We start from the raw sequence: 14,289 nt of genomic DNA, 5'->3' as shown, positions 1-14,289 counted from the left end.
GGGTGCAGATGGCTGTAAACTGGCTATGAATAAGTTGCCTGTTTCTAACCATCAGAAAAATGAAATTCTGGAACAGGCATAAGCTAAGGGGGCAAAACAAAACTATTTTTTAGATGAAATGTAAAAAAGTGATGGAAGATATGCCTGGAACATTCTGACCTGGTGAGATCAATGACATAGTGAACTACGTGTATGATGAAAGTTAATTAGATGTGGTGTTGTCATAGCTATGGACTGCGGATCCTTACAGGTCTGGGTTCAGTTGTAGCTAACCAAACCAGTTCATTTTCAGGGATCTTAATAGAGTACTTGAACAGTTGAACATCATGTACTTAAAACCTAGTGGAATTTTGCTGGTAAATAATGTGTTCATCTGTTTTTCAGTTAGCCTTGGGACCCTCACACTTGGAGGCATATGCTGTCCAAGTCTGAGTCTGTTAGGTCTCACCAGAATCTGAAAAGCAAGCATTTCTGCAGCCTCGTGCCTAGGCTTTAATTAACATAGTGACTTGAACCAAATAGTTAATCCCAACTATTGTCTTGAGATTAATGGTGAGATGCCAGAGATGTCTGTCAGTCTTGAAAAAGCAGAGTGTCAATGGGATGTCGTTGTCCGAGCCTATGGGAGGGATTCACCTTGGGCTTGAGCCAAATAAGCAGTAAAGAGAAATAAAAGAGCCACCCTTCAGCTAACAGCGTGTGCAGCAGTCTTCAGTATAGGAGGTAGACTTGCCACTGTTATTTCTTGTTTACAAAGTACTAGCAATGTCTGTAGTGATCTCTCTTCTATTGAAAGCATGCTAAGTCAGTTACTACTTAGACTAGGTCAAAAAGAAATGGGAGAATTGTGTTCTCTTTTGAATATGTGCCTGACGAGAGGATTGGTTAGGTTTGAAATCACTGCCAGCTCAGATGCTGAAGTCTCTCACGGCTAAAGAATTTATATTAGAAAACCAAAATGTTTGGTTTATCCAGCACTAGAAAGGAAATTTCAGGGCATGAAACTAAAATTATGTCTCAGACTGGAATGTGTGTGTGTCTACAACACTCAAAGCTAAAAACTTTGCAAGATGAAAGGGTGAAGTCAATGTGTTAGGCTTTGAATGCAAATTTCTAACGGCTGTGTGAGCCTGCATGACATTAGCTGTTACTTAGCAATACGTTAAACTGTTTGCAAATCATTCTACCCCACATTTGCAGGACGAAGCTGAAGGTTGACAGCATTGGGTCTACTCCTTTGAGGTGAACTACTAGCTTGCAGTGGAGAGAAAGAAACAACTTGGAAATGGCTTCCAGGAATACAGGGTTCTTAGGTAGATTAGTTTTGCCTCTTCCTTTCTTCACAATTCCATAACTCTGAGGACTCAGGCAGATTGTGAAAGAGACCAGCAATATCCCTGAAACTGATCACCTGGCACTAGTGCTGTTTTTTGAACAACCCGTATCACTTTGACAGCTAAGAAATATAGAACAAGTGTAGAAGGCATTTTTTTAGCTTCTCCCTCAATGCACAATACAGACCACTGATACCAGCCATGGTCCATGGTTTCAGAAGCTGCTGCTCAGATCCAATCACATAGTTCCAACCATTCCAACGTATGTAAATTCTGGCTTGCTTTGGAAGTTTTTTATGCTTCATAGGCTGAGCAATCTTCATGGTCATCTAAGAATCTGTTCTTCTTGCTGCATTATAGATTACTGGAACTTTTTGTATCTCAAAGATACAGGACTGACTAAGCCTTCTTGCCTAGCTCCAAAACTTGATCATTAGCAGTAAGAGTTTGGTGCTTTTTGTGCAACTGCAACTCCACCTACTCATTTGTGAATGTTACTTGAAATCATCTGCAGTGCGAATGTGGAAATGCACAAGAATGTGAAGGCGAGAAGAAAATGGATTAATATTAACTGGATTTCTTCAAGAGAGCTTGCTGATAAATATGTGTGCTTTCTCCTATCTTACCTTTTTCTTCAAGTCCCTTAATATTTGGGAGCCTTTCTCCAGCATGCTGCAGGAGAAAGTTCACACCATCCTTGTCGCTCTTGGTGTGGAGTATGAGATGAGACAAAGCATGTATATGCCAAATAGGTGCAGGAGTTGAAAGTCTACAAACTTGGGTGCTTGAGGTGCATATGGGGGGATATATACATATAGGGACAAGTACATCTCAAAAGAATTTTTCACTAGAAATAACCTTCTTTTCCAATATAGCTAAGAAACTTAAATCTTGATTCAATAAGATGAGAGAAATCTATATTACTATGTTTTTCCAGCATGCCATTAAATCTAGCTCCAGAGAATAACCCAACAGCATGATACTTCAGTTTGTATATGTGGGGTTTTTTTTCCCCGCATCCTATTTATAGCTAAGGTTCGTTTTGGAAAACGTCTGTAGTGCAGTTAAAAAAAGGAGTAGTTTCATTTTGCTCTAAGATTTTTGTGAGCTCCTCCTTGCATTTTTTTTTTTCAATTGATTGTCTTCATAGATTCTGCTTTTCAGTATTCCTAGGTTTGTGAGAGGCACAAAACATGTTCATGATTCCAGTGTGCAGTGAAAGCTCAGTTACTTCTTTCCTTTTCTTCTTGTTTTGGGACAGAAACCTGGGCATACATCCCTCATTAGCCTTTAAGAAGTGAATGTTTCCCTAATTGTACACTAATAGTCAGTAGATGGGCTAGCCATGGTAATTGCTTCTTACATTGCTGTTTATCTGGGGAAAAAATGAGTAGCAGTAAATAAGATAAATTTGTCTCTCTTGCTCCAAATAACTGACTGCTTTTACTAGGTCAGTCCATCTTATTCCTTAGTTGCTTCATTCTGCCAGTCTTAACACATCTTCCCATAGTGCATACCATGCAGTATTTTTACGCTATATGACAGGCTTAATACATTATTGTATATTTCGGCTTGGCCTAATTACCTTAGGCCTGTATGAGACTCTTGTTCCTTCTGTTATGTTTTTGTGAAGACGATCTTCCAAATGGCAAAAATTTCAGTCAAAAGAAACAGGGAATACTCTAGGCTTTTGAGACAAATTTTCCTTGTTTCATATGCAATGCCACTGTGAGGTCTGTAGACAGTAGAGATGGGTTGAATCTATAATTTTACCGCTTAACTTGCTGTGACCTGTGTCAGCTGCACATGCCGCTTGGAAGATCTTTGTCTGACTGCTATCTTACAGGGAAGAAAATTGTGCAGACTGTCACTTGAAATACCAAGGAATGATTACTTACCTTAAAGAAGCTACAGCTTGCTGAGCATGTTGTATGCACGGTTTTTGTACCTGCCATTTATTCTTCTATGCCGGATTCCTTATGGATCAAAAGAACTCAGCTGGTCCAGCTGTCATGGAAGTCATTCTGACTCTTTCTTCCTCAGTGAAAATGAATTTGCTATTTCCAAGATACAGATTCAGCTGGAATTAGGAAGCCATTATTATTCAGAAAGAATCAAATATTTCATGCGTGTGGTGAATGCATAGGTAAGGTAGAAATCTATAAGAACATATTTTGAGGGCGAAGAACTGTTCTTTTACAGCTTTTTTGAAAAGGACTACATTTTACTAGTGCCACTAAAAGCATTGTTCTATGAATAGAACTGCAAAGTTCTGCTGTAATTGTTAGTGTCCCAGCATTAGTTTGTGTAAAGGAAGCAGAATTTTGCTCTAGTGAATAATTCCAAGTGAATGTTTTTTGTTATACCCGTGGGAGTTCTTACCTAAGACATACCCAGATAACAGTTTCCAGTTCTTTCTTCTGGTTTGAATAGTGTCTGTAAAAACGCTGGGTTTTGAATGTGACTTTGAATATAGATAAAGATTTGTTCTTTCAATAGGCTGAAAATATTTTCAGAAGAAAGTGTTCCTCTATTTGGGCCTCCCCTTCCATCCCCACCTGTGTTTACAAATCATCAGGAATTCAGGGATTTTGTGTTAGTGAAATGTAAGTCAGTTTTCTTTTGCTAGAAACACTTTTTTAATAAGTACTTTAATAAATTGAAATTTATGATGCTTAAAATGTAAACACATTTTCTTGTATATACTGCTGTTCTGTATAGAATTTTTTTCAAATCTGTAGCGTAGAGGGGATGTCAGTTCCATTAAACTGTTCCAGTCAGACTAATAAAAAACTGAATTTCTATGCAATTATGCTTCTCAGGCTACTAGATACAAACTGACTTTTACATTTGCAGAATGTGCAGCCATGTTTAGCTTTGCATTTCTTAAAGGACTTGGAGATCTGAAAGAATTTATAATGCTGTTCGATATTTAGTACTAGAAGGTGTTAGGTTAGCAGCTCTGAAAACATAAGCTTTTCTGAATGCATGCTGCATAGGTGCCTTTCAGCACCTTTAAGAACTTCTTAATTCTGTAATGATTCAGTTTCAGTTTTCATTGACCCTTACTTGCCCTTCTAAATCAACGAGAAATAAATCTTTGAGAATTGATTGTGATGATTACAATTAGATGCTTACCTGACAGGATCTTGACTAATAGCTCATTTTGCATATTTAAATTAATTTAGTACTTAAATTGATTAGCAGTTTGTCTTTAATTTTTTTATTAGTTAGGAGGTTATTGGGATGCCTTGTTGAATTCTCCTATTACTAATTTTTCCCTTTTAAGCTTAAGGGATCATTATTCACTAAAAAACATGGAAAAAGGAGGCAACTCTAGATTACTAAGGGGAAGACAGGTGTTTTTGTACAGAGGCAAACTAGAGTCAGTGGAAGTTGTCAAAGTTCATTTAGGTAATGTCTCTTCTTTTCCATAATATTTTAGTAATAAATGGGGAAAAAGCCACCTTGGAAACCCCAACATTTTCTCAGAAACGTCAGCGCACTCTAGACATGCTGATCCGCTCGTTGTACCAGGACCTGATGCCTGATCTACACAAGGTAAATGTAAGTCAGAAGTCTCTCCTGTTCTCACTAGTAGATTGAATGTTCTGTTGCTTTAAAAGACTGTAATCTTAATGAGCACTGAATTGCATACACTAGGCTAAATACCATTTGTCATATAACTTGTTTTACAGTTGTATGAAAGTTGATTAGACAGTCCTTTCAGGATAGGACTCTTCATGCATTTGTTTAAATCGGGTGTGAGGAGAAGCATAACAATGTCATACTTTGTATAAGCTTACCTGCAGCAAGGGAATAGGAAATTTAGGCTCTGCAAATATAGGTATTAGTCTCGTCACCATAAAAACTGCACTTACTTATTCCATTATGTGTAAATTTGGATCATTTTTACCCTTGGGTAACAATGAGATAACTTCATTTTAGATGATGATGACTTGCTCTTACGGTGATTATTAACTAACTAAAAGGAAGTTCAATACTTCTAAAATTAGTGAGGTGCTATTTTTTTCCTACTGTCTATCTCTCTCAGCTAAATAGATCTACTTAAACTTTTTTGTCCATATATTCATGTCTGCGGTCTTTGTTGTGATTGTATAGAACGTGGCAGTGATAAACTATGACAAGTTGGAAAGTAAAGCACTCAAGGATTGGAAGAGTTGCAATTTCTGTTCTCTGAGAAGCTATACAGTTAGATTCATCACTACAGAAAATATCCAAAAAAAGACAGAAAATTTAAATGATATCACATTAAGTTAATTCAGATTAAAAGATTATGAAAACTTTTGGTTCAGTTTAAAAAAGAAATGTTTTCTGTTTTAGAACATGCTCAATAGAAGGTCCTTCAGTGATGTGTTACCAGAGTCCCCAAAATCAACACGGAAAAAAGAGGAAGCTCGGCAAGCAGAGTTTGTCCGACTTGGTCAGGTAGGATCAATTTAGGAGGAATGCACCTATGTTTACAAAGACTGCATCACTCCTTTTGTTAGAATTTTATTAGCTTGTAGACTTATGTCAGGACTTAATGCAGTTCTCCGTGGTCAGAAATAGTTTTGTAGTATTGCATTAGTTCAAGCTATGTTAAGGTAAAACAGGAATAGAAGTATTTATCTATAACACCCACAGTTCACACCACAATTACAAATATTTACATAATACATAAGCTAAAGGAAGGTTGGAAAAATCACGCCTTAGGATCAAACCTAAAAGGTCTCTCCCTGCTTCGTGCAGCAGATGCTTTCTGCCTCCAAGCAGAAGAGTGCTCTGTCTTTTTCTGTGCTTTGGAGAAACATAATCTTTCATGGATTTCCTCTATATGTTTTAAGGTAGAATTTCTTAGAAATTATTTACCCTACTTTAGCCAGGAAGACGTTTCTACAGTCTTTCTGCTAAATCAGAGGTTGCTACGTGTCTTTGAACATACCAGACACTGACTCCAATCTTCTATGGGCTTATTGACATTTTGATTCAGTGAGGAGTAAAACTTCCTGATGATTTAGGTAGTCTGGTTTGATCTGACAGTTCATTGCAGCAGAAAAAAAGACAGTGTCTATGCTCATCAGTTCCCCTGTCCCTTCCCACTTGTCTCTTCTTGATCCTGGACTGGTGACATGGTTCTGCTACTTATCTTAAGAATACCTCTTTTCTAGCTGATTTAACTCAGCAGGAGTTAACAGAGCAGAAAAACAAAACGAAAAAAAAAAAGAAACAAAAAAACCCACACCACCAACAAAACCCAAGCCTCCTCCATTCCCTCCCATTTTTTTAATCTGAGTTAGTAAGCTAAAGAGTGGAAGAGTCTGAGAAGTTCCAGATCCGGTTAAAGGTAGAGAATGGAGCCAGGTGATTGAGAGCTGGTGCAAAAGAATCTCAGGCCTGTTAAAGCTGGCAGGGCTGCAAAGTCTACTCTTCTGTGCTTTGCCCACCCTTTCCCCAAGCACCTTGAAATAGCTAGTCACTCTAGGCAGGTGGGGGGAAGGAAAAAAAAAAAGAAAAAGTGCATGTGTTTGTAATATTCAGAGAGAAGTAACCAATGATTTATTCCTGAAGTTTACTAATTACTTTACAGAAGTTAAAGAAAAACATGGTTATTGAAAGTATAGAAACCTATAAGCTTGATCCCCTCCACCTCCCCCAAGTTAAGTGCTGATAAGATACTAACGTAACAAATCTACTTGGGATCCATTTCTTAAACAAGACTTCCATCCCCCGCATGGCCTTCATTGAAGGGAAACCTAATATGTGGGTTAAAAATTCATAGATACCTGTTTGTTTGTGTTTTTCTTGGAGGTTCTTTTCACATTTAAATCTTTCCCTTCCCTAAAAGAACTTTCCTCTAAGTTACAAACTGTAGCATTGGACGCATTTCAACATGCCTTCCAAGTAGCTCTTAATCATTCTTGCCAAATTCTGTGGATGTGTCTATCCTTTAGTTATAGTCAGTTGAGTTTTTAAACGGTAAACAGAACTCACTCATGACTGGCTCAGCAGTATATTTAAATCATTTATTTATTGTGAAGGTGATCTCTACTGACTGGTGGGATGAAATTAAAATGTTAATGCAATGAAGTATTTTGTGCCAGCTCTGTAAGCTGGCAGCCATGCTTAATGCAAATGTGCAAATGGTTCATGCAGCTGATTACTGCCACTTCACGGAGACCGTGCATGATGGTAGGCAAACTTCAGGGCAGTAAAATTGGTTTATGTAATTTCTAAACTTTGCGTTAAAGAATGCTGTGACAATTCCATGTGTCATCACTTTATAGGAACACTGCTGTAAAAGTTAGCAATGAAGGTATGTAGGATAGTTTAAACAGACTTACTGTGTATCTCACTGAAACAGACTTACTGTGTATCTCTAGAGTTCTTAGCCCTTTCAGAATCAGCTCGCTTCTAGTTACTTCTAGTTAAAGAATTTGTGATACTGTGACTGTGTGTCCTTGGCACCCCTGGCAATGTATATATATAGTTTGACTTAGTGGTTTGTTATGAATTTTTGCAAGTGAAAGGCCAACTTGTATAATTGATAAAAGGATCCTCTATCCAGGTAGCGTATAGAATGAATTGTGTAGATGACTAGCTTGTATGATTTGAGGTGGAGGCTTTTCTCTGTTACTATGTTTGACACTTCTTTTCTGATTTTGAGTTTCCGTTTAAAAAATAAATGAACAAAACCAAAAAAAACCCAAACCAACATATGTTTTGGCTGAGAAGATATCTAGCAGCCCTCTAGTGATTCATGCAGACTTTGTTCAGGCTATACAGCATTCTGCTTCTTTCCTAATTACTTAAAATGTGATAGGAATTCCAAACTGGAGTTACTTTGTAGTCCTAAATTGTCCTTTCTTTATAGTCTTTAGCTTGGATATTGCTGACAAAAATTCAATTTTATTAGGCATTGAAATTGAAAACCACTGTGAAAGGGGATGTCACAGCTAACTTGGCAACCGCAAGCTTTTGTAAAAAGGAGGTGAGTGAACCCGTCTGTCTGAGGAGAGTTATGAAAAAATTAAATGCTGTCAAGTATGGCATTGCGTATCAGTTCTGCATACTGTTTATTTACTTTTGTAATTAGATGCTGTAGCAGCAAAGATGAAATCCATAGTGTGAAAGTGATTCTATAGCCAATATAAAATTAACAAAGGATGACCCTGGAGGCAGAAGCACTTCTCAAGTTAGAGCAAGTGTGGATATTTTTGTCTCTGAGAACACTTGATGAAAATGCCATTTTCCATACACAATCATCTTTTATTTTAACTTATGCATCAAGTTTAAAGCAAAATTCAGTTGTGTTTTTATTTCCTGTAGTACCAGATTTTGTCAAGGGCATTAGGGAGTGAAAGATACAAACCATGCTGTCCTGCATGCATCTTGTGTACAGAAGCTTCAGAAGCGCTTCTAGAATTTCACAAATTTCAGCTAATATTTAAATTGGGGGTGGAGGGGCAGACTCTGGGAGGTAAGTACAGAGAACACATAACAAAAGAAAAATTTGGCAAAAAGGCAATTTTAACTGTACCATGTGCTAGTGACTAAACATCACAAACTGAGCCATAAAATGTAAACAAATTGCATATGCGTGGTGGTACATACATTTTAAGTCTATAGTTGTGGGTGTGTTTTGTTTTTTTTTTAAATAAATTACATACTGAGTATTTCCAGGGTTGCACTGTGTATCTGCTGCATGTGTTTTAATTCCAGTGTTTCAGGAATGTGTCTTGCACGTATTAGTCTCCAAACCCAATTAATACAGAGAGTATTTCCTCTACAAGAAAATTAACTACATTTTGATATTTCAAATTCAAAAAATATATTCTTTGGAAATGTATCCTGCCAAAAGCATTTACATGTTATTACTTGCCATTGTCCATCACATTCTGTGTCTGTATGATCTGTATGTTTCTTAGAGTACTTAATATGTATCCCTAATGTTACTTTGTAGCCTTGGGAATCTCAATCTTTCTGCAGTAATTTTCCTCATGAGGTTGTCTGTGCAGATTCTTGGGGCCAGTCCTTGCTGGTTTCTACAGATGCTGGCATCTTGTTAATAAACGGTTAGTAAATGATCCAGTGTTTTTGTGTCAATTTTTGTGTATCTGACCATTTTCTGGAAAATGTATGTTCATAAGCTCTGCTCAGGTGTTGGTAGGTCTTCACCTACAGGGATAGTTAGCAGTCCAAGTGAATTTATTACATTTATGTAACCTAGTGGCAAAAATTCTTTCTGCACCAGAATCAAGCCATATTGGGGAGCCAATGTTAATGCAGATTTCTGAATGTTTTAATGCAGATTTCAGATGTTGTTTTCTTGACCATCTGAAAAGACTTATGAAGCCACATCCAAGCTCAAGGAGTGTTTAAGTGGCTTGTCTGAATTTCTTAGCCCTTGATGATAATGAGCATGAAGCCAAAGGCTTATGTGACAATGAAAGCTTGCTTCTTCCATGACAATGATATTGCTAGTTTGACCCCTTACCTTCTGTGTGCCACATAAGGCCAGTGGGACTGAGGGAATGAAGTTAGTTCTCGGTGATAATTCTCAAACTTTCCAAAGGAAGGTCCCTTTTAGGCTTCAGTTGCGTAATCTGATCCATGGTAATGATAAAACTCTCCGTGAGGAAGTATTGGCTATGATGCTGTGGTATACGTAGCAGCTTTGTGCAGGTTGTTTTATTTTTGTAAGAAAAAAATGAGGCTTTTATTACAAGAAAGAAATGGGTCAAAACCAGTGACTAGCAGGATTTTGAATAAATATGTGTGTTTCTTTTTTAGATGGTCAACCGTCAGTGCAAGTATTTGATAAAACTCTCCAAATAAAGCAGATGCATGTGTTGGAAGCTCTGGATCTTTTGATTGCCCGAACAGACAAAGGTAGGAGAGGTCCCTGTTCTTTGATTCTCATATGAATGTGGCTGGTGCTGGGTATGTACGTCTCATGAGGCAATTGTGCCTATCAGTGGCAAGTATATTAGATGCCTCATTTAGAATAAGGGAGGACATCCAGCAACTGCTGTTATTTTCTAAAAGGCTGGGCATTCTAAAATGCCTAAATGCTCATTCATGCTTCCTTCAAGGCAAGTCTGAAACTGGTCATATGGTCTTTCTTCAGCCACTGTTAGAATTTGACACTCTTTGGAAATCTGCTTCACTGAATTATATGTTTATTCAGTTGCGCAAAAATGTGGGGGAAATTACTTACGCTGTCACTGTTTTACCAAATGTGTTTTATTGGTATTTATTCTGTTAACTGTCACCATATCCTAGTGCTATAGAATGTATTTTCGTGAAGGTTCTGGTATAAAAGAACTTAAATCTTGTTTGGACTGACAATGTTTCCTTTTTAGCCTCATTTGGAAGCATTAAATGTGCATAAAATGTGCACTTTTTCAATGAGGTACTTTTTACCCAGTAGTCTGTGATGGAATTTCATAAAGTGAGCATACACAAAGCAAGAACAGGATCTGTATGTGTAACATGGAGAAAAGAATTATAAATATGATTGATTTATTGTTTTTTACCACATTATGTCTGTTTGCTCAGTATTGACTGAAGTTACATTTACCCAAACTTGGGGTAAAACATGGTTCCTTTTGTATCATTGGGAGTTGCCCAATTTGGCTGCACCTGATGAAATTCACCCTGGGACCCTACAGAACTGTCTGAAACTACCTGAGAGCCACTTGCAGTTCTCTTTCAAGACACCTGGAGGGTGGGTGACGTTTCTGAAGATCTGAAAAAGGAGGTTGTATCTGAAGCTTAGTTTCTGAAGCTTCTAGAAAAGATTATTACGTTTAATTGTCAAAACATTGTACTGTTTGGTTAAACCTGAAGAGAGAGATGTAAGCAAGCGTTTTGAGGTAACAGAACAAGGTATTACCGGCATCAATTCATGACACTTCAAACATAGTCCGATAAAGTCTTACTCATGTAAAAAATTGCAGATATTTCTAACTCTTGATATGGATACTTTCTGAAGCATTTAGGAGAAAGTTCTTTCATACTTGCTAGAATTCTGGCCTCCTATTTTGTATTTGCATACCATATTGAAATTAAGATCTGGGGTGGAAGAAAAATCATACTTGCCTTTCATTTTCAGACTACACCTCTGCAGCAAAAATGAGAGAAATAATGAGTTAGATGAGCAAAAGCATGCTCATACTGGGCTCATAAACTGGGTTCAAAGACTTTGTGGGTTTTGAGGATAAAATGTTATATGCTACAAGGTTAGCTTTTTAAGCTTAACTATCAGAAAGAGCTTATTCATGTCAACATTCCAAGAGAAGGCGTTGAAGAAGGCACCAATACAGCAGGTATCAATGACGGCAGCACAAATTGCTTTGGTAACAATGGCCTCGGTTCTAATGCAGACACAGTTAAATCTAACACTGCAATGGGATTGTTTGGGACATCTGATGGTTAAATTTGTCTCAGTAATGAGAGGCAAGGCACAGAAATGGATCTGTTTTGTCCTCCAAACACATTTTTGTTTTGTTTTTGTTTTGTTCCAGCTTAATTTTGTGAAATGCCTAGACACGAGGGTGAGGGGGGATGAGGAAGAGCTGCTTCGCTTGGAAGAATCAAGTCTGTAGGAAGTTAAGAAAAACTAAAAAAGTTCGAATGATGGTCACTTTTATAGGCAGCCACAGATAAATCTAACACTACAATGGGGTTGTTTGGAACATCTGCAAAAGAACTAGTATTGTGAAAGAGTGATGCATCCTAGAGGACACACCAGTCAAAGAGCCAGAGCTATTTTAAACAACAAGGAAAGGTGAAGATTTATGTCTGCTGAAAGGCAGGCTTACTGTCAACTGTGGGGTGCTCATCTCATGGACCATGGGGATTAAAACCCCAATTCCTTTTTAAAAGCATATCAAACCGATTTCAGTGAAGGCAGTGGTCATTGTTCTGCCTTCATAGTGCAATGCCTGCCTGGAAAGAAGTTATCATATGTGTTATTCTTTGCTGCACACACGTAACATCTTCAGGGATGTAAATATGGCATGTTTGATGGAAGCATGAAAGGTCTTCTGAAGTTTGGCATAACCTCCAAAAATAATAGCGCTTAATTTAGGTGGTAATACTTGCTCCCACCTATATCTGCCTGTTTACAATCATTTCTTGATTTGAAGAATGCAGACATTCAGGTTGGCCAGAAAAAGTTGAGTTTTGCTATGGGTACACAGTTGTAGCATTTCAGAATTGTCTGCATCACCAAGAATGTAAAATATTGAGCTGAAATAGTAGCTCAGGTACGAAGACTGAACACTGCAGTTATCACTGGAGGAGCAGCTACTTAATCAGAGGCAGAATCTGGGAGAAAATGGTACTAGATTCAGAATAAACTTTTTTCAGTCTTGAATGGCTGCACTAAAAACCATCTCTGATCTCAGTGCAAGTGGTGGTAGTCGTAAGAATTACACTGATTCTAGATCAGGAAAGATGGCCTTCCTTCAGATTGTGTCAATAGCTACTTTAGCTTAAAATCAAAGTTGGTAGAAACGGAAGAGCATTTTAAGGTATTTGGTCACGTGTAGGTATTTTATGTATGTGCTGCTCACATGCAGCACCAAGAATTGTGCAGTAGTTGTAAAACAGTGGGTGAACATGCAAGTCCTTGATTACATTTCTCATTTCACAGCATCAAAATGTTCCATGAATTTGAGAGCCACTCTTGATTCCTTTCCTAAATAAAGAGGCCACAAATTTGTGAAAGACTTTAACAAAAATGATCAATTAGCTGCTAGGCAGCAACCACAGCTGTCCAGTTTTGGGCATGGGATTATAATTTCCACTTTCCAAGAATTGGAAACAAACTGTGAGACTTTCTGAGCATTTATCGCATAATCATAAGCAATCATAAGCAGTTATTGCAAAGGTTGATGACAGGGCTAGTACTCGATTAACAGAAAATTCTCATCAGACAATGTTCACCAAGTCGTATTTCTAATACTGACTCTGCCTTATGCCTTTCCTGAAGTGAAATCAGAGCGTCCTGTATGGTTTTGTGTTGATTTCCTTAGTCCTGTGGGATGCTATCAGAAGTTACTCTTGTTTACTGAGAAAATTTTGGATTACAGATTGCTACAGAGGCCCATTCAGTTGCCTCTTCTGCTATCTAGCTCAGATTTTGCCCTGTCACTATCAGATGATCATCACTAGCCAGGCCAAAAATTAGTGCATCTAGCATGGAAGATGTTAGCTGGTCAAGTGTCATGGGCAAGGATGGTTTCAGAGAAGTCAAGGAGATTCTCAGATAGAGTGGAAAACATCTTATAGGCAGCCTAACTCATCAAAGGGAGAAAGACTTTAGAAAAGAACAGCCTAGTATTACCAGGGCTTAAAGCATGGACTAGTTGACTGGCTGTAAATCTACAGTCGCTTTTGGCAACTTGTTTGACATTGCAAACATAAGATGTGTGTTTTCTATGCCTTGATGTTTGTCTGACTAATAAGATTTGTCCCCACCACAGAAAACTGTATTTACGATCTTTGCTTGTTTGAGGAATTTGCTGGATTCTGATGCCGGATTCTTCAGGTTATTATGTTTGGAATAACTAACTGAACACCAAAGGCAGGAGTAAGTCCAAAGAGAGACTGAATTGATGAGAGCAGTAATACTGTCCTTGAACATTTGACTTAGCTCATGCTTTTTGGCCTTCCCTCCAAAAGGGTGTGAATGTTGCTTGCCATTCTTCTTCCATGAACTCATTCATGGAAGCACAGATTCTTGTGTGCACACATTCTTGAAAAGAGAGGAATTGCATATATTTTATTTTCCTTTTGTCAGTGTTGATAGTAAGAATTTACTCTCTGAGTCAGATTACTCAATGTTTCAAACTGTGGCAGACTTAAGGAAGCATTGCATCTTCTCTTCTCTTACACTTGCTATGGGAAAAGGTCATGCAAGGGCCAGATGTCCTGATTCATGTTG

General features: G+C 37.9%; 1 protein-coding gene across 6 annotated transcripts in view; it reads left to right on the top strand.

The window, feature by feature from the left end:
* The window catches only part of GARNL3 (GTPase activating Rap/RanGAP domain like 3), a 58,456-nt gene that overhangs the window by 27,834 nt on the left and 16,333 nt on the right, over positions 1–14,289 (top strand). For 3 of the 6 annotated variants that reach the window (XM_075170938.1, XM_075170940.1, XM_075170943.1), the window contains 6 exons: positions 3,834–3,940; positions 4,780–4,895; positions 5,679–5,783; positions 8,251–8,325; positions 9,298–9,409; positions 10,128–10,226. In XM_075170938.1, the coding sequence (XP_075027039.1) occupies positions 3,834–3,940; positions 4,780–4,895; positions 5,679–5,783; positions 8,251–8,325; positions 9,298–9,409; positions 10,128–10,226 (614 nt within the window). Of the gene's footprint in view, positions 1–3,833; positions 3,941–4,779; positions 4,902–5,678; positions 5,784–8,250; positions 8,326–9,297; positions 9,410–10,127; positions 10,227–14,289 lie in introns of all 6 variants that reach the window. The other 3 variants (XM_075170939.1, XM_075170942.1, XM_075170941.1) reach the window with 1 other exon arrangement.

The sequence above is a fragment of the Calonectris borealis genome, chromosome 21 (genome assembly GCF_964195595.1).
Source record: "Calonectris borealis chromosome 21, bCalBor7.hap1.2, whole genome shotgun sequence".
Taxonomy (NCBI): domain Eukaryota; kingdom Metazoa; phylum Chordata; class Aves; order Procellariiformes; family Procellariidae; genus Calonectris; species Calonectris borealis.
This window is presented reverse-complemented; position numbering and strand designations above follow the sequence as displayed.